Source organism: Cercospora kikuchii, assembly GCF_019650295.1.
Source record: "Cercospora kikuchii DNA, contig_00004, whole genome shotgun sequence".
Taxonomy (NCBI): Eukaryota; Fungi; Ascomycota; class Dothideomycetes; order Mycosphaerellales; family Mycosphaerellaceae; genus Cercospora; species Cercospora kikuchii.
The window spans coordinates 3408872-3433043 of NW_025408585.1; the positions used below are offsets into that span (position 1 = coordinate 3408872).

General features: G+C 52.9%; 7 protein-coding genes across 8 annotated transcripts; 5 read left to right on the top strand and 2 right to left on the bottom strand.

Annotated features, from left to right (window-relative positions):
• Window positions 1-212: 212 nt before the first annotated feature.
• CKM354_000755700 (CORVET complex membrane-binding subunit VPS8) lies at window positions 213-5114 on the top strand (the record flags this gene model as incomplete). The annotated part of the gene is made up of 1 exon (XM_044802909.1): window positions 213-5114. One exon carries the CDS (start codon window positions 213-215, stop codon window positions 5112-5114), a length of 4902 nt encoding a protein of 1633 aa, XP_044658844.1.
• A 303-nt stretch (window positions 5115-5417) lies between these two features.
• CKM354_000755800 (uncharacterized protein) lies at window positions 5418-6898 on the top strand (the record flags this gene model as incomplete). The annotated part of the gene is made up of 2 exons (XM_044802910.1): window positions 5418-6057; window positions 6105-6898. The coding sequence occupies 2 exons, from the start codon at window positions 5418-5420 to the stop codon at window positions 6896-6898; spliced, it is 1434 nt and encodes a 477-aa protein (XP_044658845.1).
• A 554-nt stretch (window positions 6899-7452) lies between these two features.
• On the top strand, window positions 7453-9120 carry CKM354_000755900 (uncharacterized protein; the record flags this gene model as incomplete). Its single annotated transcript, XM_044802911.1, has 1 exon — window positions 7453-9120. The coding sequence occupies one exon, from the start codon at window positions 7453-7455 to the stop codon at window positions 9118-9120; it is 1668 nt and encodes a 555-aa protein (XP_044658846.1).
• An 886-nt stretch (window positions 9121-10006) lies between these two features.
• On the bottom strand, window positions 10007-11115 carry CKM354_000756000 (uncharacterized protein; the record flags this gene model as incomplete). The annotated part of the gene is made up of 4 exons (XM_044802912.1): window positions 10007-10065; window positions 10198-10362; window positions 10595-10635; window positions 10694-11115. The coding sequence occupies 4 exons, from the start codon at window positions 11113-11115 to the stop codon at window positions 10007-10009; spliced, it is 687 nt and encodes a 228-aa protein (XP_044658847.1).
• Window positions 11116-13350: 2235 nt separating this feature from the next.
• On the top strand, window positions 13351-15417 carry CKM354_000756100 (rDNA-binding RNA polymerase I transcriptional factor; the record flags this gene model as incomplete). The annotated part of the gene is made up of 1 exon (XM_044802913.1): window positions 13351-15417. The coding sequence occupies one exon, from the start codon at window positions 13351-13353 to the stop codon at window positions 15415-15417; it is 2067 nt and encodes a 688-aa protein (XP_044658848.1).
• A 304-nt stretch (window positions 15418-15721) lies between these two features.
• Window positions 15722-16294, bottom strand: CKM354_000756200 (uncharacterized protein; the record flags this gene model as incomplete). Its single annotated transcript, XM_044802914.1, has 1 exon — window positions 15722-16294. The coding sequence occupies one exon, from the start codon at window positions 16292-16294 to the stop codon at window positions 15722-15724; it is 573 nt and encodes a 190-aa protein (XP_044658849.1).
• Window positions 16295-18063: 1769 nt separating this feature from the next.
• CKM354_000756300 (uncharacterized protein) lies at window positions 18064-20997 on the top strand (the record flags this gene model as incomplete). Of its 2 annotated transcripts, none has more annotated exons than XM_044802915.1 (1): window positions 18064-20997. In XM_044802915.1, one exon carries the CDS (start codon window positions 18064-18066, stop codon window positions 20995-20997), a length of 2934 nt encoding a protein of 977 aa, XP_044658850.1. The 2 variants fall into 2 exon arrangements, with proteins under 2 accessions (XP_044658850.1, XP_044658851.1); XM_044802916.1 differs by having other exon boundaries at window positions 19504-20997.
• Window positions 20998-24172: the final 3175 nt, after the last annotated feature.

The window sequence follows — 24172 nt, forward strand, 5'->3', positions numbered from 1 at the left end:
GATTGAGCGACGACCAGACGAACCGTCTCGACTACTGTGCCGCAAGTAGGAAGCGGTTACGACAACTTGATCCTTCCGCATACCCACCCACCTCCATATATGCTGTCGACACTCTCTTTGGTGGCATGCGGTCTGGCTAGAAAGGAGCGGCGAATTTCTTTCACCTCTGAATTACACAACGACAAAGCAATGCGCGACCAACGAGAAGACCTATGAGCTCCGTGATTGGAGACGCCCACGAAGGTGGCAGCAATGAGGATGTGGAAGCGGACGAGTCGACCAGAGACGCCGAGGCAAGGATAGAGACCGGCCAAGAGGAGGATCACGAAGACGTGGAGTATGGAGACTTCGAAGAGCCTTTGCCACGTGAAGAGGTCCTAGCAGTAGAAGAAGGTGTGCTGCCAGAGCCTGGGAATGAACATGCGGAAGCGGACACTACGGAAGCTGTTGACGATGCTGGAGATCAAGACTTTGCGCAGCTGGAGAATGGACAGGAGAGCAGTGTTGCAGGAGAGGATGCAGATGTTGGTCCAAGCACACCAATAGCGAAGGGGAGTCCGGTGGGCAGCCCTCTCGACTCTGGGTCGATACCCGATGATACTCCTTCGCGAGCTGGCTCAGTTGCGTCTACCCCACGCGATGCGTCGCCGATGCCACGACGGCCGTCGCAGCGCAAAGTCGTGCCAAGAACCCCTTCAGGCGCGTTGCAACCATTCGAGAGACGATTCGAAACCAGGCTGTCATCAGCACCTGCTTCGCCAAGAGCACAGTCCCCAGCATTCTTGAGCCCGCATTCGAGGCAGATCTCCATTTCGTCTCAGCTTTCTGGTATCTCTTCGCATGCTGGTGATTCTGCTACTGACACTCCACAAGCGCCATGGGATGTGATACGATGGACGAAGCTGCGCAAACTTACGGGCCAAGCCTTCTCTGAAAGTGGCAAGCGAAGTTTTGGACGTCCGACGTGTATGGCTGTGTCGGCTCTGATTGCTGTAGGCACTTCCAAGGGTCTGGTTCTGGGTTTCGACTATCATCAGACTCTCAAAATCATCATTGGTCCTGGCACTAAGGCAACGGAATGTGGCTCTGTCACATCTCTGGCAATAGCTGCAGACTATTCGACGATCGCGAGTGGCCATGCGAACGGATCTATCTTCACTTGGGAGGTCAGCAGGCCTTCGAGGCCGTTTCTCCACATATCACCTCTCGATAGGAGCGTCCTCCGGGAGCGGGCTCATCCCGATGGACACTTAGAGGATTCTGCCATCTTACACGTAGGCTTCCTCGGCACTCGCCATACTGCGCTTGTATCTGCCGATGCGGGCGGCATGGCCTTCTCTCATCTGGCCACAAGAGGACTTGGTGCAGTAACTCGGTCGATCAAAACGACGCGGCTCCTAGGACGTTACCCTCCAGCTAACCCACAGGAGGAACGAGCGCGAAAGCCTAGTTCCGTTCTCGCCTTCTCGCCTCTGCCGCTCGGTAATATCGAGCAGGCTACCGATGCTATGGGTCTGACGGCGCTTCTCACGCCCTATCTGCTTGTCATTGTGTCGACTACACCGATTGCTCAGACCCAGCACAAATCTCCCAGGCCCAAGGACGTCACTCCACACAGCACTTTGAGCGGCTGTCTAGCCTGGTTTCCCGCCGTCAAGCTCAAAAGCTCCAGTGCCGACGCAGAGAAAGGCACATCGGACACTAAGCTAGTATATTGCTGGTCGAATGTGTTGACAGTTCTGGACGTCAAAATCATGGAAGCCAAGGAGGAGGACAAACAAAAACCTCCGACGCTCGAGTTCCATGCTAGAAGTCGGTGGCGCGCGGACGAAGCCATTGTCGCTGTTCAATGGCTCAGTCGTTCCGTGCTCGGAGTCCTGACCATAAGCCAGAGACTGCTCATTGTTGAAGATGGCACTTTGCAGGTCACAGACTCCATCGATCTGCTCCACAGGCATATCTATCACCAAGACTTATTCTCCCATCAGCTACAGAGTGTGGTAGAACGACTCGACTCAGAGGACCCGTCCCTCCACGGCGTCATTGCGGATGCATTCTACATGAGCTTTAAGGCTTACAAAGGGCGCACTTTCCTTCTTGGCTTCAATGATCTCACTGTAGGCACACTTTCGAATTGGGCCGACCGACTAATGGCTCTCATGGAAAACGGCGATCACATCAATGCTATTCGACTTGCGACAGAATACTATACTGGAGGAGCCAACAATGTTGTGATCGGTCTGCCAGAGGCCGACGCTGCCAGACATGAAGTCGTCAGAGAGCGCTTACTGGCGATGATATCCGCATCGCTCAATTATACTTTTGCGCAACAAGATGAGGACAGGGATGCCAGGCTGAAGGAACTGGCTGAAGTGTGCTTCGAGGCATGTGTGGCTATGAAGGAGCTGGACTACCTCTGCGCCACGGTATTTGAAATATTCGAGGAGTCAGACGAAGAAGACGTCTTTATCGCAACACTCGAGCCATATGTGCTCGAGGGTGAGCTGACCGGCCTCCCGCCAGCCGTCGTTGCTGCAACAGTCACATACTTTATCAGCGAAAATCAGGCAGCACGTTTGGAGGAGTTGCTCATCCGATTGGACCCACATTCTTTCGACCTGGACCAAGTCACGATGCTATGTCGACAGCACAGCCTGTACGATGCATTGATCTACGTATGGACGCAAGCTATTCGGGACTATGTTTCCCCATTGATCGACTTGTTGTCGCTCATGATGATGATCCAAGAAGGGGATGAAGAAGAAGTGCGCCTCGACCACCCTTTCTATGCCCCAGCGATGAAGACATACGCATATTTGGCGTACTCCCTGACCGGGCGACGCTACCCTAGTGGCGATTTCATGGACGATGACGAAGCCTACCGCGCGAGGATGGACTTATATGAGTATCTTTTTTCTGGAACAGCTGTGGCATGGCCACCAGGAACCAAGAAGATCTTTCACACAACGCAACACAGATTTGAGGAGCCAGCGTTTCCATACCTGGACCTGCTTCTGCAATTTGACGCTGCTAGCTTCATGAGCATGCTGAATGAGGCTTTTGAGGATCCTTTTCTGAATGAGAACGACGAGGAGGCCGCTGTGAATGGAACGAATCATTCAAATGGCGTTTTGAGCAAGAAGAAAAGCAGACAGCAAATCATTGAAATCATGCTGGGCGTGATGCGACAAGGGGAATTCGATCCCGAGCAAGTCATATACTTGGACATGTTTGTCGCACGAAGCATGTCGAAGTATCCAGGTCAGCTCATTCTGACTGGCACTTTGCTTAACGGCACACTACAACGCTTGTGCCGGCCACCTCTTGAGTCACTGCGTGATGATTGTCAGCTCAGTGTGGAGTACTTGTTGTCGGTATATCACCCAGCGAATACTGCAGCTCTTATCGAAGCATTGCGGCATGCGAGATTTTTTCGCGTATTGAAGACCGTCTATCGTGGAGAGAGGATGCTGACTGAGCTGCTATCAACTTACTTCGAGGATCCGGAAGACAAGGAGCATGTGTTCGATTGCATCACTTTCTGCCTTCGAGAAGTTCCCGGTTTGACACCGAAACAGAGCGCTGCAATCAAAGGGCTCATTGCTGAGCACGTGCAAGACCTAGCAGACATCGATATCGTGGCGGCATCGCGCACTTTAGCAACAACCGCTGCGGATCTGCTGCAAACGAGTGTGGATACACTGTCCGACTCGTATCAGCAGTTCTTGTTTCTGCGAACCCTTTTGGAGCCTGCATTGCTAAGAGACCAGCGCGTGACAACATCGCCGTTGCCTCAGGACCGGCAAGCTGCTTTTACTGAGCAGTATGTACGCCTCATGTGTCAGCACGAGCCGCTACATGTAGCCGATTACATCAAAACCTTATCAACGAGCGATCTTCGCCTCGAGCAGGTTCTACCAGCAATGGAGAAGTTGAGTGTCATTGATGCCGCGGTAGCTTTGCTTGCACGGGATGGTCTTGCTCGCGATGCCATGGACCGACTCGTGTCCCACATGCAAAGCTTGCAGCATGCTTTGGCAAGTTTGCTCCACTCAGCAGCCACGAATCCACACATTACTCCAGCACAAGACACATGCGACGAACTTGTGGAGGACCTCGAAAAGTACACCAATGTGGGCATTTGGTTATGCCAGGGGCAAACTTCGACCGCGGTCCGTACGCCACGTCCGAGAACCAATTTGGCCTGGGAGATCGACGAAAACGACCTTGACATGGACGAGTTCTTGTGGTTGAACCTTGTCGATGCCATCGTGCAAGTGAGCCAGAATGTAGGGGCTGCCGCAAGCCATTATGACCGTCATCCTGCCGCACATGAGCCGGATAGCTTCGACACAAACAGACTTGCATCATCGCTACGATCAAATGTGCAACAGACCTTCACAGCTCTATTAGCCGCCACTGCAACACCCGACGCCAGAACAGGCTCCAACACCATCACCTCAACCAAGCAATCCGCCCCCAATCACCTCAGCTTTCTCCGCATTCTCCGCGCCTTCCTCAGCCGCGCCTCCAAATTCGCGCCCTCCCTGTCAGAACTTCGCGCCGTGCTCGCCGACATCTTCTCGGCCTATACATTCGAGCAGAGCGTCCTCGAGCTTGCACACGGCCTCCTTGGCGCAGACGTCTTTGCCGAAATCGATGAAGTTGTCACGCTCCGTCAACGCGGGTGGCGGCCTCGCACCCAAGTCTGCGAAAATTGTAAGCGTCGCGCGTGGGGTCCCGGATCAGGCGAGATCGTATGGGATGAGTGGGTGCTGAAGGAACAGGAACGAGAAGTGGAAAAGGCGAGAAAGGTTCTGGAACGAGGCGGTGGGGAACAGGCGAGAAGGCTGTCGAGAGGGAAAGGAAAGATGTCAGTGCCTACCACGCCTGGGGTTGGACCTGTTCCGGACGAGGAGGAAAGGAAGAAGTTGACATTGGTGGTTTTCGCCTGCAGGCATGTTTTTCATCGGGTCTGTCTCGACGGGGAGGGGAGTGAAGGAGGCGAAGGGTTCCTTACAGCGGGCAGTGGTGCGGGAAGACTGGGGCTTACAGCTACGGCAACGGTGGGGAGAAGAGAGATGTATAAATGCCCGATTTGTGTAGAATCGTAGTATGGACAATGTGAATGGAAGTATTGCCATTCCGCAGCACGTCCATGGACCGCTAATATTTGACGCTTGCAGTGCCAATATTTGACTGCGCTCGGGCGGGTTTTTCGAAGAGGGCAGGAGGCCGCGGGGAATTATGCCCGCATTAAATCCTTCATGCAGGCGAAGCACAGTGTGGCGGCCTAGCTACCCAGCCTACCCAGCCGCATCGCTGCTCGGCCGTGGACGACATGTGCAGGCTGGGGGAACTTCACCGCATCATGTTGGATAATCGTTGAACCTCATCACCAAGAAGTCTTCCTTCACATGGCTCCTTCGTCCCGGCCCAGCAGGTCCGACCATCACGACGATGCTCGGGAGTTGTCCAGCAAGGCTGCACAGACGGACTGGGAGTTCCCTAAATTTCGTACAGAACTGCGCAACGACCGTCCTCGGCGCCCCAGAATCGCGAATGTGGTATACGGCGATGACGGTTCTGCATCTAGGACTGAGTACTCTGACCCGGGCGCGCTGCGGCAAGCGTTAGCTGAAAGGCGGGACCAACGTTCATCTGAAGTGCGACTGGCGATCTGTGAGGACGTCTCTCCGGATCTTATGGCAACGCTGGGAAACTGCTACAATGTTGACCCAGAATTCTTCCAAGCCCACATGGATGCGAGCGTGTCACGGTTTTCGAAACTCTTCCCCAATCCACCATTGCCAGTCTCGGAGAATCTCGAATCGTCTGCCCATCTGACGCTCCACTATCCTCGGGCACGCTACTTTGCCACGCCGGCAGATTTCGCGGAAGCAAAGCGAGAAATGGAACAGTTCACGATAATGAGGCCAATGTTGGGGGACAAAGTTTGGCAACCAACAGATTGGCTGAATTCAGAGTCCCAAGTATCGATCATTCTCGCAAAGACTTCATTATGGGTTGACAAGCTGGACAATGGCGCTATTACAGGTATCCGACTACGCACACTCCGTTCTTAGTCTAGCTAATTGACCTAGGGATCCTCCTGCTGGACTCTACTCTTGAGTCGGGTTCTGAACTGCGGGCGGATTATCAGCCATTCACCAGCTCGTCTGGGAAATTGCACCGGGCGAACATCGAGACGTCGCAAGAGAGAGCTCAGACAGGCTCACTTTTCGAACACATTGTGGACGTCTGCTCTAGTTTCGGCGCGGAGGACCTTTCGCGTATCCACAGGGACCCCAGATGCATCGCTATGCCAATGTATCATCAAGTGATCGCCGATTGGTTCCAGGTCTTAAATTGGTTGATGGGGGTATTGAGTGCTCTCGAGTGGCAATTTGAGAAACCCTCGTGGGGTGAAAAGCCAGACGATCTCAGTATTGTACTGAGACAGCTTCTGCCGTGGCGCCGGACCGCAAGCGATTGTCTCTCGATGATCGACGACAATATAGCCAATCTCTTCCCAAGCACGACTTTAAAATCGCACCAGAAGCAGTCTGACATATTCGAGCTGTGGACCGATTTCAGGACTCTGCGACAACAGGCCAATGAAGTCAATGCTCGGATCGGAAGTATCGAAAGTGTTATATTCAACACTATTGCGCTTCAAGAAAGTCGAAGCTCCCTAAGGCAGGCCAGACAAGTTCAGTGGCTCACCTACCTTGCCTTCCTTTTCGTCCCAGCCAGCTTCGCGGCAAGCTTCTTCGGTATGAGTATCGGCGAGCCTGAGAACTCCAAGGTCTTTACTTCCATCATAATCGCAACCTCCATACCATTGGCACTTTCTGGCTTGGTGGCCTACATTTGGCATTTTCAGGAGCGCTCATAAGGCTTTTGCTCGTGTTCGATTCTGTAGGACGAGGCGAGAGGTCAGACGACGAAGGGCTCAAGGCTCTTTTCTGGAATGCAGAGCTGCGAAACTCCATCCAAACGTGGCAGCTATTCTCAAGGCATCGTAGCCTCGTATCAGGTCAAAGGCACAAGCTTTGTGGCATCCCGAAGAAGAAGACGAAGGTAGCAGAACACGGAGCAACTTGCACAGCATTGCACACGACTACATTGAGAGCCGCAGTTATCGCTCCCATGTCGCTGGACCAGCCACATCACTGTAGTCGCATATCCTAGAGCCTACAAGGATCAGAGTCGCTGTACTGCGCTCAGACGAGTATGCACAAGATCCGGGCTGAAGACGCGAAAGCAATGGCCGCATCCTTCATGCACGCACAGCGCCACAGCTCACTCTGCCCCGCATATCGCCCACATGCCGCCTCACCAGCTTTCTCAGCTCCATTGCGCTGAGAACATGCTGTCTAAAGCTAGGCGTGATGTAACGCAGATTATCGTGAGGATTACAGCGCCCGCGGGCTCCAGCTTTCGATCTGGATGATGAGGCTTCTGAACACATACACGCAGGCCTTCGAGGAATTCTTTGGCTCACGCCTACCCCACTACGCCATACTGTCCCACGTCTGGTCTCCAAGCGAGGCCTCGCACGAAGCATTTCGTAATACAGAGTTGACTCAGTCGCCTGGCCATGTCAAGATTCAGAAGCTGTGTGAAATCGCGAGCGCCGGATTGCAAGGATGGTTTTTCCCTCTGCAATACGTATGGATTGACACAATCTGTATCGACAAGCGCAGCTCGGCCGAGCTGTCAGAAGCGATCAACAAGATGTACGGATACTACGATCGTGCGGAAGTCTGTCTGGTTTTCCTCCCGGACGTTGATCCAGTCTCGCTAAGGCCTGGCGCACGAGATGCGTCTGACATGGAAGGCATCCGACAAATAGATGGCTTCGCGCCTTTTCTCGAAGAACAATTTATTCACACGAGGTGGTTTAAGCGTGGCTGGACATTGCAGGAGCTCCTGGCTCCGGAGAAGCTACTCTTCTTCAACTCTATATTTGAGCCTTTGGGCGGCCGCATCCTTTGCGACAGCAGCGAGAAGGCACAAATGGCGACATTCAGGATGATTGAAGGAGTACCTCACAGCATCAGAAATGGTCCGACTATCAGCAATTTGATCACGAAAGGAACCGGTATCGACGAGGATGTTCTCGCCTCCGGATTACGAATCGCTAAGCCTTGTATTGCCAAACGCATGAGCTGGGCGGCCCAACGTGCCACCACGCGAGACGAAGACATTGCATACTGCTTGTTGGGAATTTTTGACGTCAATATGCCCCTGCTGTACGGCGAAGGTGCCGTCAAGGCCTTCACGCGTCTCCAGATGAAGATCCTCGCCACTTCTACAGATGAGTCGATATTTGCATGGAAGCTTGCAGACCATTTACAAGCTTGGAGTGGCCTCTTGGCTCCCAGCCCAAAGGCCTTCGCGGGCTGCCAGAACATGTCTGAGATTCCATACGATACAGCTGCAGAGACTCGCGGGCTGGACTCCTTTTACTACAAAACTAAAGAAGGACTTGAACTTGCCCTGAGCCTTCCAAGATCCTTGAGGCCGTTCAACGACAGACGCTGGATACACCCATTACGATGCGGGTTTCTGCTCGCGAAGGGTAAAATCCGAAGATGCTCTCTACAAGTGAGAACCAAACCACGTCAGGCAGGTAGATCCGCCGACCATCCGCTTACCGCACAGCGTTGGCGTGCGAGTATCTTTTACCTCGATGGAGCCGATGAATACCAGGCGTTGAAGCAAGCACTAGGCTGGGGCAGACCACATTTACTCGCTGAGAGCTCTGATCAGGTGATGACAGACCAAGATGAACTCGTCGGTCATCTTTCCTCAGCCCTTTCTGGTTACGAAATTCTTCTGCAGGGTGCTCATATGACCTGGAGAGAATGGATGCCAGGTTTGACTGCACAGTCCAACGTCGTCAGATTGGTCTTCCCGTATTATACTCTACGCAGCGAACCGAATCTAGGAGCTTTGATGCCAGAAGACCGAGGCATTGTCAATGCGATGACATTGCGCAGATACACTGTAAAATCTCAAACGAGCGCAGCAGCTCATTTTCAATCTTCTGAAACTGTTTTTGTGACGGGCGTACAAGGCTCAATTCGGCATAGACGACCATATGGATCTTGAAACGAGCACTGGGTAGTCGATGATAATCACGAGGTGTCTCGTTGAAGCCAAAATGGACAATCGTGCCTGTAGGGTGGCTCGAAGGAGGAAATGTACAAACATGCGATTTGTCCAGAGTCGTAGGTAATGAGAAGCATGTGGAATATCAGTCACTCTTTCAATGTTTCTGCTGTTTCCTGCTGTCACGTTCAGTACTTTATGTGCCCTCGAGGGCCGTTAACGATTGCATGATGCCGCTTTGGCTATGCGTATACCTCTAGAGCTTGTAGAGAGTGCGGGCTATCTGCTCGGTCCTCCGGATGAGCAAGCAGTGTTGTAAATCACGAGAATTTGACGCGTTCTTTGGTCTTGGATCCGATGTCATGCCATTCGATGCTATGCTCGGCGGACTCTTAAGAAGTTCAAGATTGTTGATTGTACGCGAGATTGAACCGGAATCTTATGTTCTCTTAGAGACTTGGTCTTGTTGTATTGTACCCGATTTTGTGCTCGACTGGTACTGGGCAGACGAAAAGCTCTTTAAGCATGAGCACATATAAATGAACGAACATTGATGCTGTGCGCTATCCTTCGCGCAATATTCCACCTCCTCGCAATGTCTTCCTAAGATGATGGTCCCATTGCTATTCAGTTATTGCATTCATCTATAGAGCAGCTCAAGCTATCCCTAGTGCCAACGACTTTTCCCGAACCAGGAGCGGTCACACTGTTCCTGGGGCCAGGTATGAAAAGACCGCACGACAGAGCTACATTTGGATCGTACTGGAAAGATGCGCAATTGCTAATGCGGTCGCATGTTGTAGCGCATTCTCGGTAGCTGCCGCTGTCCACGGCGACGTCGCTGTCGTCAGTAAAGGCTGTGTCGCATTCGATGGTATATGAACAGTCACAAATGGGATCGGGTGGGTCCAGTGGCCCGTTTGTGCATGTTGGATTTGCGCTCGTCTACAGAGAAGTGTTAGCCCATTCATACATACAACGGGTATCAGTCGACGGCCATGGATGCACGACGATGAGCAGGGTAAAGTTCGACAGCGCGGAACTTTCTGGCACGAGATAGAGTGATGAAAGACGTACTGTAGTGGTCGTTGTTGTAGTGGTCGTTGTTGTAGTGGTCGTTTGCGAAGTAGTCGAAGTAGTCGAGGTAGTCGAGGTAGTCGAGGCAGTCGAAGTCGTCGAAGTCGTGGTGGTCGTGCTCGAAGATGTCGTCGTAGTCGTGCTCGAAGACGGGGATGTTGTAGTCTACCTTATGTTAGCCAATGCTGCTTAGCGCGGATAAGCGCTGCAATCCGTACGGTACTCGTCTGGGTGCCGGTCAGTATTTGCTGTACGCCAAATGAGAGGACGGAATTCTAATTCGTACCGTAGTATCGCTAGAAGTGGTACTCGCGCTGCTGGTTGTAGTTGCGCGTGAGCTAGTAGTGCTGCGTGTTGTCTTTTTGGTCTAACTTCGATTAGTAAGACCGTGACCTACGCCTTGGAACGGTACCCACAGTAGTCTTTGTTGTGCATTTTCTTGAAGATACAAGTCAGTACAAGATCGCAGCAAAAGTTGTATGCGCTCCAGACTCACGTAGTTGTTTTTTTTGTGGGATAGATCGTCTTGGTCACAGTCTTCTGTGGAACGAAGCAAGAGCATACCGTCTTGGCAGCGCTCTGTGGGCCAGCCTTGACAGAAGAGAGAAGGCAGTCCTTCTTGTTGCCATAACATTTGGTTGGCTTGGGAGATGCGTAGTTGGCAGGCGTCTGTTGGTATGGTTCCGGCTCCGCAGTCCTCTTGTAGTAACGAGGCTTTGCAGTCACAGTGACTGTGGATTGGAACTTGCTTTTACAGTATGCTTTCGCGGGGCCATAAGATGACAGCTCTTGGTATTTGGCGTACTGGTTCGATTTGCACACATTCTGCTTGTTGTAGTGAGGTTCAGCGACAGCGCTGCCGCTGACCCACTGAAGGGCTCCGAAGAGAAGAACGAAGGACGAAGTCAAGCGAACCATGATTGTCCGATGCCGGAGCGATGAAGATTGAAGTGAGCGAATGTAGCTTGTCGAGTATGGAACGGACGGAAGCGGACAGTGATGCATAGGAACAGAAGAAGCGCTACGCCTCGTGGTATGTCCCGGCATAGTTTGGAGCTATTGACATGTGGCTTATAGTTCCAAGTTCTAGGTCCAAACGCTGTGAAGGTTAAATGAGATGTAAGTACAGACTGCAGATCTGAGGACTCGAGCTCGCTCCAAAGGAGCAGCTTTCAGTGTGAGCTTTGCAGCAGAAACAGCTGGCATCACTTCATCAGCGACCTCTCCGAAGACTGTATCCGATTGAGAGGGATCATTCGGGCGGGGGTCCATTTTGCCAAGGAGTGTGCTGCTCAAACAGAACGGCACGATCATGTGGCGTTCATCCATCAATCTTGTCGGCGCTTTCTAGCAATGCATGTGCTCGTTTCGGACGTGGCGCATGTGCAAAGAAGGAGGTGCATCCGTCTGTGTAGCCGATCTAGGCCAAAGGGGGTTCTGGGCGGCGCCAGTAGCTAAACCTTATCTGCTGCCTCTCTCAAGTTTCATCCTCTCTTTTGAGCGTTGGTGCTCACATGGTCGACAAGACCTAAGAATCACCAGGCCTTCGACTCTCCCCGGTATACCATCCAATGTTCGTTCCTCGTGCGGAAGCAGAGCCCGATTCAGCAAGACCTTCTCCCGAGGAGACCAAAGCGCGCTGCCAAAGTGCTATGCCAAGTTCGTATGCCACAAAGTCGCAGAGCATGGCGCGTTCGATTACAGATTCAGAAGCCAGACCTTGCAACGTGAGTTGTTTCGGTCGGTGACTCACGTCCGTCAAAGATAGTGCTGCACGAATTCTGGATGTATCTGAGAGTGCGCGCATTGTTAATTCCCATAATGCATCCCTCAGCGAGTGTCATCACGCTCGCTCGGGATACTCATCCAGCCATCTTCTCTTGTCCAGGTCACCCAAAGATCGGCCATATTGGTCTCCTCCGTCACGCTCCACACACTGAGGTCCCACGTCGAGCTGTACATCGGCGCGTCGTACTTGAATACCTCGACACGTGAGACATGATCGATGCGAATGAGCGCGTCCAATCACTCTTGCATACCTTGTCCGATATGCGAGCAATTAGGCTATGCAGTAGAGACTGCGTCTCGCCACATTCTCATGCACACAGAAATTGGAATTGGCCGTGGTAGGGTGTTGACGAACCATCATACGGTCTCCACCAAGCGATCGAACTCACCGAGGAAGATACAATAACCTCGAACGGAATTAGTTGGTTGCCCTACACAGCAGTCTTGGTTGCAACGATTGAACATGACAAATCTTGCAGCGCTGAGCGGCTTGAGCAGGCTTCGCGTAGCGCAGAAGTGGGTATTCCCTATGGAACAGTGGTGTGTCCGAGAGCACCAGCGTAATCTGCTTGCTTGTAGCAAGCCGTTCAAGATATTCTTCTTTGATCTGTCGGCACGTGGCAAGTAGGCTCGTGAGGGGGGCGTTCTCCACTTTCATTTCCATGTAGTCGTCAGGGCCGAACTGCACCTCCCTCTGAGGCTTCAGAGCTATTTCGTCTGCGTAGGCGAGGTCCTAGACAGCATCACGCAGTTCACGTGGCAGATCCAAGAATCGGAACATGTCGCTCTCGCCAGTGCCTGGGGATGTGCTCGTGGTCGTGGCGTTGTTGTCTGAGGTGACGTCGGCCATGTTGCTGACAGCCAGCAAAAGGGGTTATTTTGGCCGACGAAGGTGGATCGAAAGGCCGAGTGAGAGGACGTGTGCACCATATATTTATCCAGCCAGAGCGGGAGCAGCACTTTCCATATACACTCACCTTCACGTCCCGCCTGGGACCGCTCGGGAAGCTACATGCATCTTCTCAAGGTCTGCGAACAGACATGGTTGCCGGTTGCTAGATGTGTTTGCTGATGACAGTCAGAAGCACGATCACCAATTGCCGCTGTGATCAGACACGATGCGATATTCTTGAATCTCCATTGGATCTGTCTATGTGTGTCGTCGGATGTGAAGCAAAATCGTGACGCACGTGCCAAGGATCCAATTAAGCTTTGCGTCTTGCAAGGATGGCACAGACTTCCTCACACGACACCGCGATTTTCTTTGGGTCTCCGCTCTCCGCCTTTGCCTTCACCTTCACCGCCAACGGCCGATCTCGATCCTCCACCACCGCTACCCTCCATGCCCACCGGAGACGCTTCAACATGGTCTCTCTTGCGGCTCCCGCCGGCGCTATGCCGCCGCCACCTACTCCGCTCGCCAAGCGCCCTACGATGGGTCTGAAACGCGACTCTTCTTACCTGGACACAGACGACGAGGCTGGCCTCTCACAAACAACGAAACGGCTCAAAGTCGAATTCAGCGACGATGTGGAGGTGAGGATCATTGGCGCAGACACGGACAAGACTTTCGCATGGGTCAAGGAGAAAGTGCGCGCAGCAATTCATGGCCACCTCGCACCTGGTGACGCCCAAGACGATGCCGAATATGCGAAACTACTGGAACTTTTGGGGGAAGATGCGTACTCGGAAGATGCCCCGACTTCGAATCTCCTCAAGAAGTACGTTCTGGCCATTGGCTCGCACGTGACAGTCCTCGGGCAATGCAGCAAGCTGGTCCTCGCTGTGCTTGACCTCTCGTGGCTTGGGCGAGACGAGGAATTCGTGCGCATCTACGAAGAGTTCCTGCGCGTGCTCGCTACTACACATGGCAAATTCACGTTTCCCTTGATGGAGAGACTTGTTGCGAACTTCGAAAGGCTGCCAGCTTCGATGGGCAGACTGCCTGGAGACGATATCATTCATCGGGCGACAATGTTTGACCGACTGCATAATGTTATCGAGACTATCATATCGCACGTCCCTCCAGCCAGTAGTGCACTACTGCGCACGCTACGACATCAGTTCCCCAACGACCTCTCTACTGCGAAAGGCTACCTCCAATACCAACGACATATGCTCCGATTGGCCGAGGCGACACCGGAGATCAAAAGCGAGATTATGTCTTTGATTATACAGCGCTTGGTCGATATAGATGTTCAGATCCAGCAAGATCTCGAGGATTTGGAGGACGAAGCGGAGGAGAGCTTACTCCAGCGCGACCCCAGACTGCCGGGCGGGGAGCAAGAGGATGATGAAGACAGCGACGACGATTCCGTGTCTGAATCGGAAATGACCACAACCGACGAGGAGATGAGGTTGAAAGAGCTTCGCTTGAAAGTCGCAAAGATGGATGGCACTCAGGATCTGCTGTTCGAGCACTACCAATCGGCCTTCACGCCCAATTCTAGTCCGAGGACCAATGAGGCATACCAGGAGCTACTGTCGCATTTCAACAACTTCATCATGCCACATCGATCGAGACACGCGCAGTTCCTGTTGTTCCACTTCTCGCAGTATTCGTCAGCATACTCGGAAGACTTCATCGACCGTTTCATCAGGCGCACTACCGCTCGAGATGTCGCAGCCCCACTACGCTTGCAGGCATGTGCTTATGTGGCGAGCTTCACGGCGCGTGCTTCGAATCTGCCTACGCATCTGGTTCAGAGAGTCGTGAGCGAGCTTGGCTACGTTATGGACGAACTGCGATATATCTACGAACCGCACAGTCAAGGTCCGGACAGGAAGATGTATGGCATGTACTACGCTATCGCTCAAGCATTGCTTTACATCTTCTGCTTCCGTTGGCGTGACTTGATCGATCGCACAAAGCTGGGAGACATGACCGAGGAGGACATGATTGCCGAACAGCGAGATCTGCCATGGATACCTGGTGTCAAGGAAACCTTCAACCGCAACATAACCTCAATTCTCAACCCGCTGAAGGTCTGCTCGCCGGCCATTGTGAGCGAATTTGCTAAGATCGCATGGCATTTGCGATTCCTGTATGTGTTCTCTTTGATTGAGCGTAATAAGCGAATTCGACTGGGTCAAGCACCTCAACTTTACAGTCTTACTGGAGGCATCGAAATTGGCCGAAGAGAAACTGCTTGGGATCGCAAGACTGGCGATTCGCACCACCAACTTGAAGCGTACTTTCCATTCGACCCCTACCACCTTCCCCAAAGTAAGAGATGGATAGAAGGGGAGTTCAACGAATGGGAACTTCCGCAAGGGCTTAAGAATGACGAAGATGAGGACGAGGACGAAGGCAGCGACGAAGAGGAAGAACAAGCAGCCGAAGAGTATGAGAGCGACGACGATTCAATACCAGAAGAGAATTTTGCGGTGCCCCCGCTTTCCTCGCCAGGAGTTACATTGATCAGTGGATAAATTACGGACGACAGGACGAAAAAGTGCAGCGTTTTAGCGATGGAGTATTGGTCTGGGACATGTTTGCATAGCATGGGGTTCAGGGATGACTGGACGCTTTGATGACAGCAGCGTCTTGACTTGGGCATCAGCGTAGCACTTTGAGATGTAGCGAGATGAAAGAATCTGGCATACATGGCTACATGGGCTCATCATTCCAAATCATCGTACATTTATCAAATTCCGCAAACGCCCACCATTTCCGATTTCCCGTGCGTGCTGTGCTCCCCTCATAATCGTGACATCTCATCTTGCTCTTCATTCATCACAAGCCCAACGGATTCGCTCCGGATACCTTCTTGTTCACCTGCTGCGGCGCACCTTGCCCACCACTCTTCTTCACAGCTCCTCCGCTATTGTTCGCTCCCACGCCCGCCAAACCGAGCGGATTTCCTGCAGTAGAAACCCTCTTTCCTCCCACGCCTACCTGATCTTTAATCTCATTCCCGTATCCCGCAACGCCTTGTCCCCAGCCTCGTGTCGTGTTGGAAATACTATTGTTGATACCTTGGCCGATTGAGTTGACGCCATTACCGACGCTGTTGATATAGCCACTCACGTAGTTGCCATAGCCAGCAACATAGGACTGGACGGTGCGGTTGATCCAGTTCTGTGCGCGGGGTTGCTGTTGGGCTTGGGAAGCAGGTGGATTCTGCGATGAAGTTGGTTTGAGGGCGTTCGGGCGAGGGGTGGGTTTCGAGGGGGCGGAGCGGGATCGAGGGGCAGGTTTGACTGCTGGTGGCGCTTTGTTGGAGGGGTTCTTATAGGCTGGGGCTTTGACTGGTGGCGGTTTCTTGTTGTTGAGTGTTGTTGCTGGCTTCGCTCGTGGATTGGACATTTTTGGTGCTGTGAAGTAATGCGAAAGATTGTTGTGTCAGTGGAGAGGAAGTTTTCTTGACCTACGATTGCAATGCAGTGGTTCTTGCTGCTTCTATCGTCTGGATAACATTACGATCCAGTGACCATTTCTGTGGTACGTTGGCCCGTAATTCAGGTTTCACGCGAGAACACATACGTCAAAGCGACAAGGATTCAAGGTGAAGTGTGGGAGCGAGAAATGACAGCCTGAGGCATCCACGCTGGCGCCACAGGGTCCAGGGTCGCGACTTCCGCATGTGTGCCAGCGGGACGACATGTTATCGCTCACACCGTCTCTTTTTTCTGTATACGCCACGCTTTTCGCTGTGGTGGCATATTTGGGATTCTTAATGTATTATTCGGCGTCTGGAGTGTGTAAGATCCTCTTCACAAGCATGGCATCCGCGAATTGAGCATCCCTTCACGGATCAAAACAAGAACTATCACGACGCTAAAGTGCATAGCGGCAAAACTTCAGCTGCGCTTCACTTTGACATACCAACGGCCGTGCTGTGCATAGCTGTTACGGACGAATCAGAGACGCTGTAATTGACTGAGGTGAGCTTTCGCATCGATGCCATATCGCATCATGGGTGTTCCGCCCTCTCTCTTCGCCTTGGTCGATCGACCGCGGCCACCACGACCACAACAACCAGCATGGCCGATGGTCGACCACGGGCGGAGAGTGCCTCGCCAGCACCAAAGCTGACACGCCCGGCAGGAAGGTGGCGCGCAGCAACCGCGCTTGAGAGTAAGTGCTTTTCTCCTCTTTTGTCTTTTCGTTGGATGGCGGCAGTGGCAAGCATCTCTTCGGAAGGAATTGGGTCTACGGCAACCAGCGTAGCTTTGTGTCAAGCTGCACTAGTAGCATGATAGAGGAGTGGATCGCATTCGGTCTAGAGGAATCGGTACACTCTGCCAGTCTGTGGACCATGGCTACAAGTGGAGACAAGGCGTCATCAGATTGCGGAACGACTCAAGAAGAGACTATTCGCTCTTCGGTCTCTCTAGACATGATCACATCCGAGTCACGAAGGGACAGCCAGCGGGGCAGCGACGGCCTGCCTTCATATGGAGAACACCACGGAACTGCGAAGCTCTCCGATGAGAAGATTGACACCAAGGCATCGCGACAAAGTACGGTCTCGGGCGGAATCAACCACGCAAACGGAAGCAGCTGCAGGTGATCGCTCTTATCCCGAAGGTCGATGGCATGTTTCCGCATCGCTTCGAGAATGCATGGCCGGACTGTGCACCAGTCTCAATGTATTTGCAGGCCTACATTTGCAAGTTGGAGCATGCTGTTCCACTTCGATTGCGTGCTGCCATTCCAGAGCTTCGTGTCGCAAGTGAGATGTCGAGTCGACGCCGCTGTGATAAAAGACGTGCTCCGGGATGGCCACACGTCGTTATTCCTGTCAAGCTTTCGTCTGCAGAGATGTGCTGCAACGCATGGTGTCTGGTGGCGCAGTAGTACTGCCCACTGCTCAGGATCCCACGAGTCCCGCGTAAGAGGCTGGGAAGGGAAGGAGAGACAGCTATTGCGGGGCAGCCGCTTGAGAGGAGGAAGCAGCGAACTGAAGCTGCGTTGAACCTTATTTGACTTGCTAACACTAACATCAACGTCCAGGAGTCACCAATTTCTTCGCACCATCTGAACAGTGGCCACCAATCGCACGTCTTGGTCCACGCACTGAGCACGACGCAGTACGCGTGTTGTTCGGGCGCAAGCCTCGCGCGGATAGCATAATGGACGACTCACGCCTTGCGCCAGTTGGACGCAGCATCGCGGAACAGCATGATCGCGACAGAAGAGTGAAAGAAGCAAAGAGCATGACTCAGACGCTCTTGCGCCACGCCGAGCGACAAGGCACAACACCTCCGCCATATGAATTTCTCGAGTTGATCGGAAAAGGAGCATTCGGTCGCGTCTTCAAATGCTTAGACAAGCAGACAAATAACCTTGTGGCGGTGAAGATAATCAGTATTGATGAGTCCGATTGGTCAAATTCCATGAATGGTGATCCTACACAGACCATCAGCGAATTCAAGAAGGAGGTCAGCACTCTGCGGCAATTGAAGGACAACAATGCTAAGAACGTTAATGTCATTCACGATGCTTTCGACTGGCACTCACAACTCTGGATAGTATCCGATTACTGTACTGGTGGCAGTGTGCGAACGCTGATGCGGCCCTTTGAGAAGAATGGCAAGCCCATTGGTCTGCCCGAACATTACATTATCCCGATCGCAAGGGAGCTTGCCATTGGCATCAAGTCGATGCACGAGCTGCAAATCATACACCGCGATATCAAGTGCGCAAACGTCTACATTACGGAGACCGGAGATATCCAGCTCGGAGATTTTGGCATCGTCGGAGTCATCGATCACGACAATCAGAAACGCAGGACGGTGATAGGAACGCCGCACTGGATGCCCCATGAGTTGGTCGGACGTTTGGAACACGGGAGTATAGATGAGAACGAGGAGGGCTATGGCGCCGAAATCGATGTCTGGTCTTACGGCGTCACGATTTACGAGATGGCTACTGGTTCACCACCTTACGCCACCACCGCGCTTCACTTTCTGCCTGAAATGATCAAGAAAGCACCTCCACGCCTCGAAGGGGATGACTACTCGCCAGAGCTTCGTGACTTCGTCGCATTCTGCCTGAACACGGACAAGGAGGCTCGTCCGAGCGCAGCGGCATTGCTGAATCACCCGTACATCAGAGATACCAGCAGGATCTATCCTACGCGCAATCTAGTCAGACTGATCGAGAGGTTCAAGATCTGGGAGCATGGTGGAGGCTCCCGTGCTTCCTTGTGGATGGGGGCTCCGTCTGACTCTCTAGCTTCTCGTCGCGGTGACGACGGCCAGGAAGATGAAGAAGAGGACGATCTCGAGGACTGGAACTTCAGCACTTCCGAGAATTTCGATCAAGAATTAGGACGACGTCTCAGTCAATTACCGCCTGGGGCCATGTTCGATGATTGGAATTTTGACTCTCCAACTGGTTCGAGTCTACCGCCTTTGCAGACTAAGAACCTCACAGTGGCCGAGCGCATCAAGCAAGAGCACATTGAGAAGGCGGCAAATCGTGGCGAGAGATTGCTCAATAAAGTCTTTGACACGAATGACCCCGAAGGCTACCAGCTTGAGAAACCTCCAGAGGAGCCGATGCCTCCCATGCCGCCTCCATCCGACCTGCCATTACGCGCGTATGAACAGAATACCAATAGCAGAGAGAGTGTTCTAGTGATGGTGGACCTAGACGAAGCCGTGACACCTGGCACCACATCTCTGGATCTGCGTATGGCGGCTATCAATGAGGACACGATCAGGCCCGCAACTCGAAAGCTGCGGCATGATGACGATGATGAGGAAGACAGATACCAATACGGCCAGCACGACGACGATGAGCGGCGCAATACTATGGAGTGGAATTTTGCGACCGCTATGCCACGCAAACAACGTGATACGAGAGACTGGAAGTTCGAAACAGCCGAGCCCATCCATCCAGCCATGCGCGCACAAACCACAAAAGCAAGACCAGAGACCATGGCATGGTCTTTCGCGAACGCGGGACCGGCAGCTGTGGATGATGGCGAGGATATTGTCACAGCTAGTAGCGACAGCGCATTGGAGCCAGGTTTTCGTCCGCAGCTGATGCACTCGGCGACCGAGCCCCTCGGGCACATGAGAGGCCTCTCGAGCGGCTTCGATTTCGCCCCAGACAGAGACTCGGTCACATCATTGATCGATCTTGACGCAGGCTTGGCAGAGCGAGTACGTGTAGGCAACGAGATCAATCGCCCAGGCACCGCGAGCTCGCACATGACAGATGCCACTTCTGGAAATCCGTTCGATCTCGAAGAAGATGGCGCTCAAAAAGATGCCGACCGAAGCCGATTCTCATACCATAAGCCATACTCTTCGGAAGGTGGCGGCATCAAGAGACTAAGCCACAAGACCATGCCAATGCACGCCCGCGGCGCCAGTTTGTCAAGCACAGAACCCGACTTGGAACCCACTCTAGAGCCTGCGTTGCCCACAGCAGGCACGTACGAAAGTCCCGCCGCTGCAGCAAATCCGCATCATCTAAGTTTCAGCACACTCGAGCAAGGACTCGGTCTGACACCCGTAGAAAGCGACGACAACCAATGGCCCAGCTTCGGTAGCTATGAGACATTAGAAAGCAGTCCCCAATACATCCCCACACCCAACGAGGATCGGGGCGTTCCACGCCTTGGCGACAGTCTCATGATCGACCACAGACCACGCACACACGCCGCAAGCATGTCCTCGCGCTCTCGCGAACCCAGCAACGAACCACCGGGACCCGAAATCGATTTTCCCAATCTTCAACCACCTCATCCAGATGCTTTATCGGAATTGGTGGATGATTCGTTACTTGAAAATGAATTGGGGCGTTTATTGGATGATTGCTCGTGGGCTTTGACGAGTTTTTCAAAGGCCTTGCATCAGCATGCGAGTATTGAAGCTGATGTGGATGATGAGATTAGTTCGGAGATTGACAGTGGGTTTAATAGTCAGCATCAGGATACGGAGGATGAAGAGCATGATTTTTTGACGGCGAGGAGGAGGCCTAGGAGGGAGGAGCAGCAGCAGCAGTCGCGTGTTTCGCCGCATTTGCCTAGTTCGGGGAGTTTTCAGCAGTAAGACCTCCAGGTAGCTTGCGTTGTGTGTCTTTGTGGGAGAGAGCGATGCATTAGCGGGGTTAGGGTACGATAGCGGCGTGGAGCGTATCAGAAATCGAGAACGAATGTGATGATGGGCATGAGAATATACGTCCAGACCAGCGAATGTGATCGTATTCTCAATTTATCCTCTGGTTCTAGAGCAGCTGTGTTGCGCTCGGTGTCATTTACTTCAGTGCAATGTGACGGAGGTACCTTTCCGAGCAAGTGAGGTTTGCCACCACATCAGCGAGCTTCATCGTGCTTCCATAGCCACCTGATATCTTGAGCAACTTCATCTCGCGCTCATCTCCATTGTGCTTTTGGCGCGATGAGTTGGAGGTATCGTTGTGCGTTGAAGAGGCGGACTTTCCCAACAAGTCGACAGGCAAACTTCATCGCGGTTTCAATTTCTGCTCGTTGGTCTAGAGGCTTCGCTTTTCTATATCGCGCTCGTCTGAGTTAGCTTTGAGGCAGCTCGATGGATATACGACTTTGAATTCCGAATAGATGATCAAAGGGTTCAAAGTGCAATCGTAGAGTCTGCGCTTCGTCAATTTTCGCTCTCGGCGTTTCCGTGAAACTTCTCAGAGATGAGAAAGAAAGTTGCTGTGATGATGGCCGTCATAATATTCCAGCCTCTTGTGGTGTCGCCCGCCGCCTTTACGAAATGGGTGCATTGCCGTAGATGAGAAACGTACAGCACTTTCTTGGAACTTTGGCTGATTGCAAGCACTATCACAACTTCATATCTCGGTCGACAATGACACTCTTAGCCTAGCCCGTGCTGTGACATCTACTCTCCGAATGTTGTGCGAGCGCTCATGGGATCGTGCAGGGATGTTCATGCTGTATGCAACGGAAGACTAGAGGCGCAACTTCGGGTCACGTTGGCGGAGGACCAGGATGCGATGCCTTTCACGAACGCCCTGCCCAGACATTTCCGCGTGGCAGACGTGATGAATGTGCTTGTTCGAATGTGATGTTCAGCTTGGACTTTTTTACGCTTCGTGTGATGGGTAGGGTTGTTTTCCAAATCATTCGGTTTCGGTTGTGCCGAATGAGGCCGGTAGCCTGGATCGGGTTTGATGAGAAGATGCTGTGGCTAGAACATTTGCTGTTGGTTTGCCATGACAAGGTGTCTGCGGAGGTGATGTTCTTGTTGTGGTTTGCCACATGACATGTTGGTGGTCCATGAGTCGTGGGCCGAGGTTGTGAACATAGGCCTAGAATTGTTCATCTTTGAGCATGTGGACATTTGAATGTTTGCCACAGAGCTGTGATTCATGAATAGTAGTTGCCGGCTCACGCCGAACGTGTGTGTGGTGCCAGTCAGTTACGCACATTGATGCCTGAGCCCATCTCTGAATGCTCCAGAACGTACGCAGCACCAAACGAAAAGGAAGTGCATACATGCTGTGTCTGGAGTCATGCCATGCAGCTTGCATTCACAAACGCGTGGCGAAGGGAACCCATCCTCGCGGAAACAGCTCCAATACCGTGATTTGAATTCTTCCAACACTGTTTGGGAAATCAATTGACTTGCAGAGAGGACAGGTGCTCCATGTCGAAAGGGACGTTCGGAGGCATTCCCGGCGGGTAAACGTGCAGACACGAATCATGACCCCAAAAGATTCCAGCAACCTAGAGAGGGCTTTGCGCCGGGCAACCCGCCGTTGATCTACTCCTCTTCAACATCTCGGCTTCTGAATTGTAGGGTCCCGGCATTGCGATATTGCGGAGTGCCAGTGGCAGTTTTCAAACGTCGAGTCCTGGTAGTGTTTGCAGCTCAAAGCTGGCTCAATTCAAAGCGATGAGGTGTCATTGACAATCGGCGGCGGAAAGATGATCGCGCAGAGCAAGTCATCGGTGGTTTTCGGCGCATACCGAGCCACGGACACAGTCGGCCCATGAGCAGGTGTTCCGGGTACGTATCTGACGTACGGTTAAGGAGATTGCGCGTTTCTGACAGCAGGATTCTGCGGAGTGCGACGTTTGATTCTCGAACGCCATAGCTGTGCCTTACCTTGGGTCGCACAAATGCCTATGGTTACACGGGATCCGTAAGAGTGTAGTCGCATGCTATTGTTAGCGGAATTCGGCCACTATGGTGAGTAGCCATGTCGCTTCATTTTACTCAATGCTGCTACCCCATTCTCCTCAATGCGGGCAGATGACCGTGTCTGCTCTGACGGAGGAGGTGATGAGATCAGTGTTCATTTCGCTAGCACATAGTCCGAACAAGGCCGCGCAAGATGTCTCCGGCAACGCATGGATGCATGAGGCTCATGATGTGAGAACGATCCATGCATAAGTCTGATAGAGCAATGATGTTCTTCGACTTGTGCTTGAGTGCACGTGACGCGTCGCACCATCAGAGGTCAGTGAACCTAACAGCCGCGATGGGTGTGTTTGGAGCCCCTGATCTCCGCAGGATGGCGAACCGTCCACACAAGGGCCTGCTTCAGAATGGTGGCGTCGTGAATTTGTGCGCCGTTCTGGCAGTTGTTTTGCTCGAGGTCCATGCGCGGATATTTTGGTGCTGTTGGCGACACTTTGACCAAGCCACCTCCCACAGTTTGCTGCAGGTGACAATTCGTCGACCACTGAGGGTGACGGCTACGATCGTCGATCGAGTACAGCGCATTTTAGAGGAAGGCCTTCCGTTATACCAACCTCTGGTGTCGAATGGTACTGGACCGCTGTTCAGCGGTCTCGAAGCGCGAGGCATGCAGCGTCCATCCGGGTGTTTGACACTGGATGGTGCAGCGCACATCGCGAGCACGTGTTGTTGATCGGTTCTGGAAGAGGTGGCAGCCATCCCACGTCGGGCAACGATATGACGACGTTCGCGCTGTAGCAGTCAGGATTGAGGCAGTGCCCCAGGCCACCCGAGTCAAGCATTCGCGATTGTGTCGAACGCCAAACCCGATAAAGCGCACAAGGTTTCCGGGAGAGCTTCGTGAGAGCCGTCGCTCGGCTGGCGTGCATGCACGGGCCAGGCCATCCATCATCTCATCTGCAGGCACCGTCAGCAGCGAGCCGAAACAACAGCGCAAGAGCCGCGGTGGGGAGCGGAGCGGAGAGGGGTACGCGTCGCAGTACAGTCCGCTGCTGGCCGTGCACCTGCTGCCGGTGCTGGTCGACAGGCGGGCAAC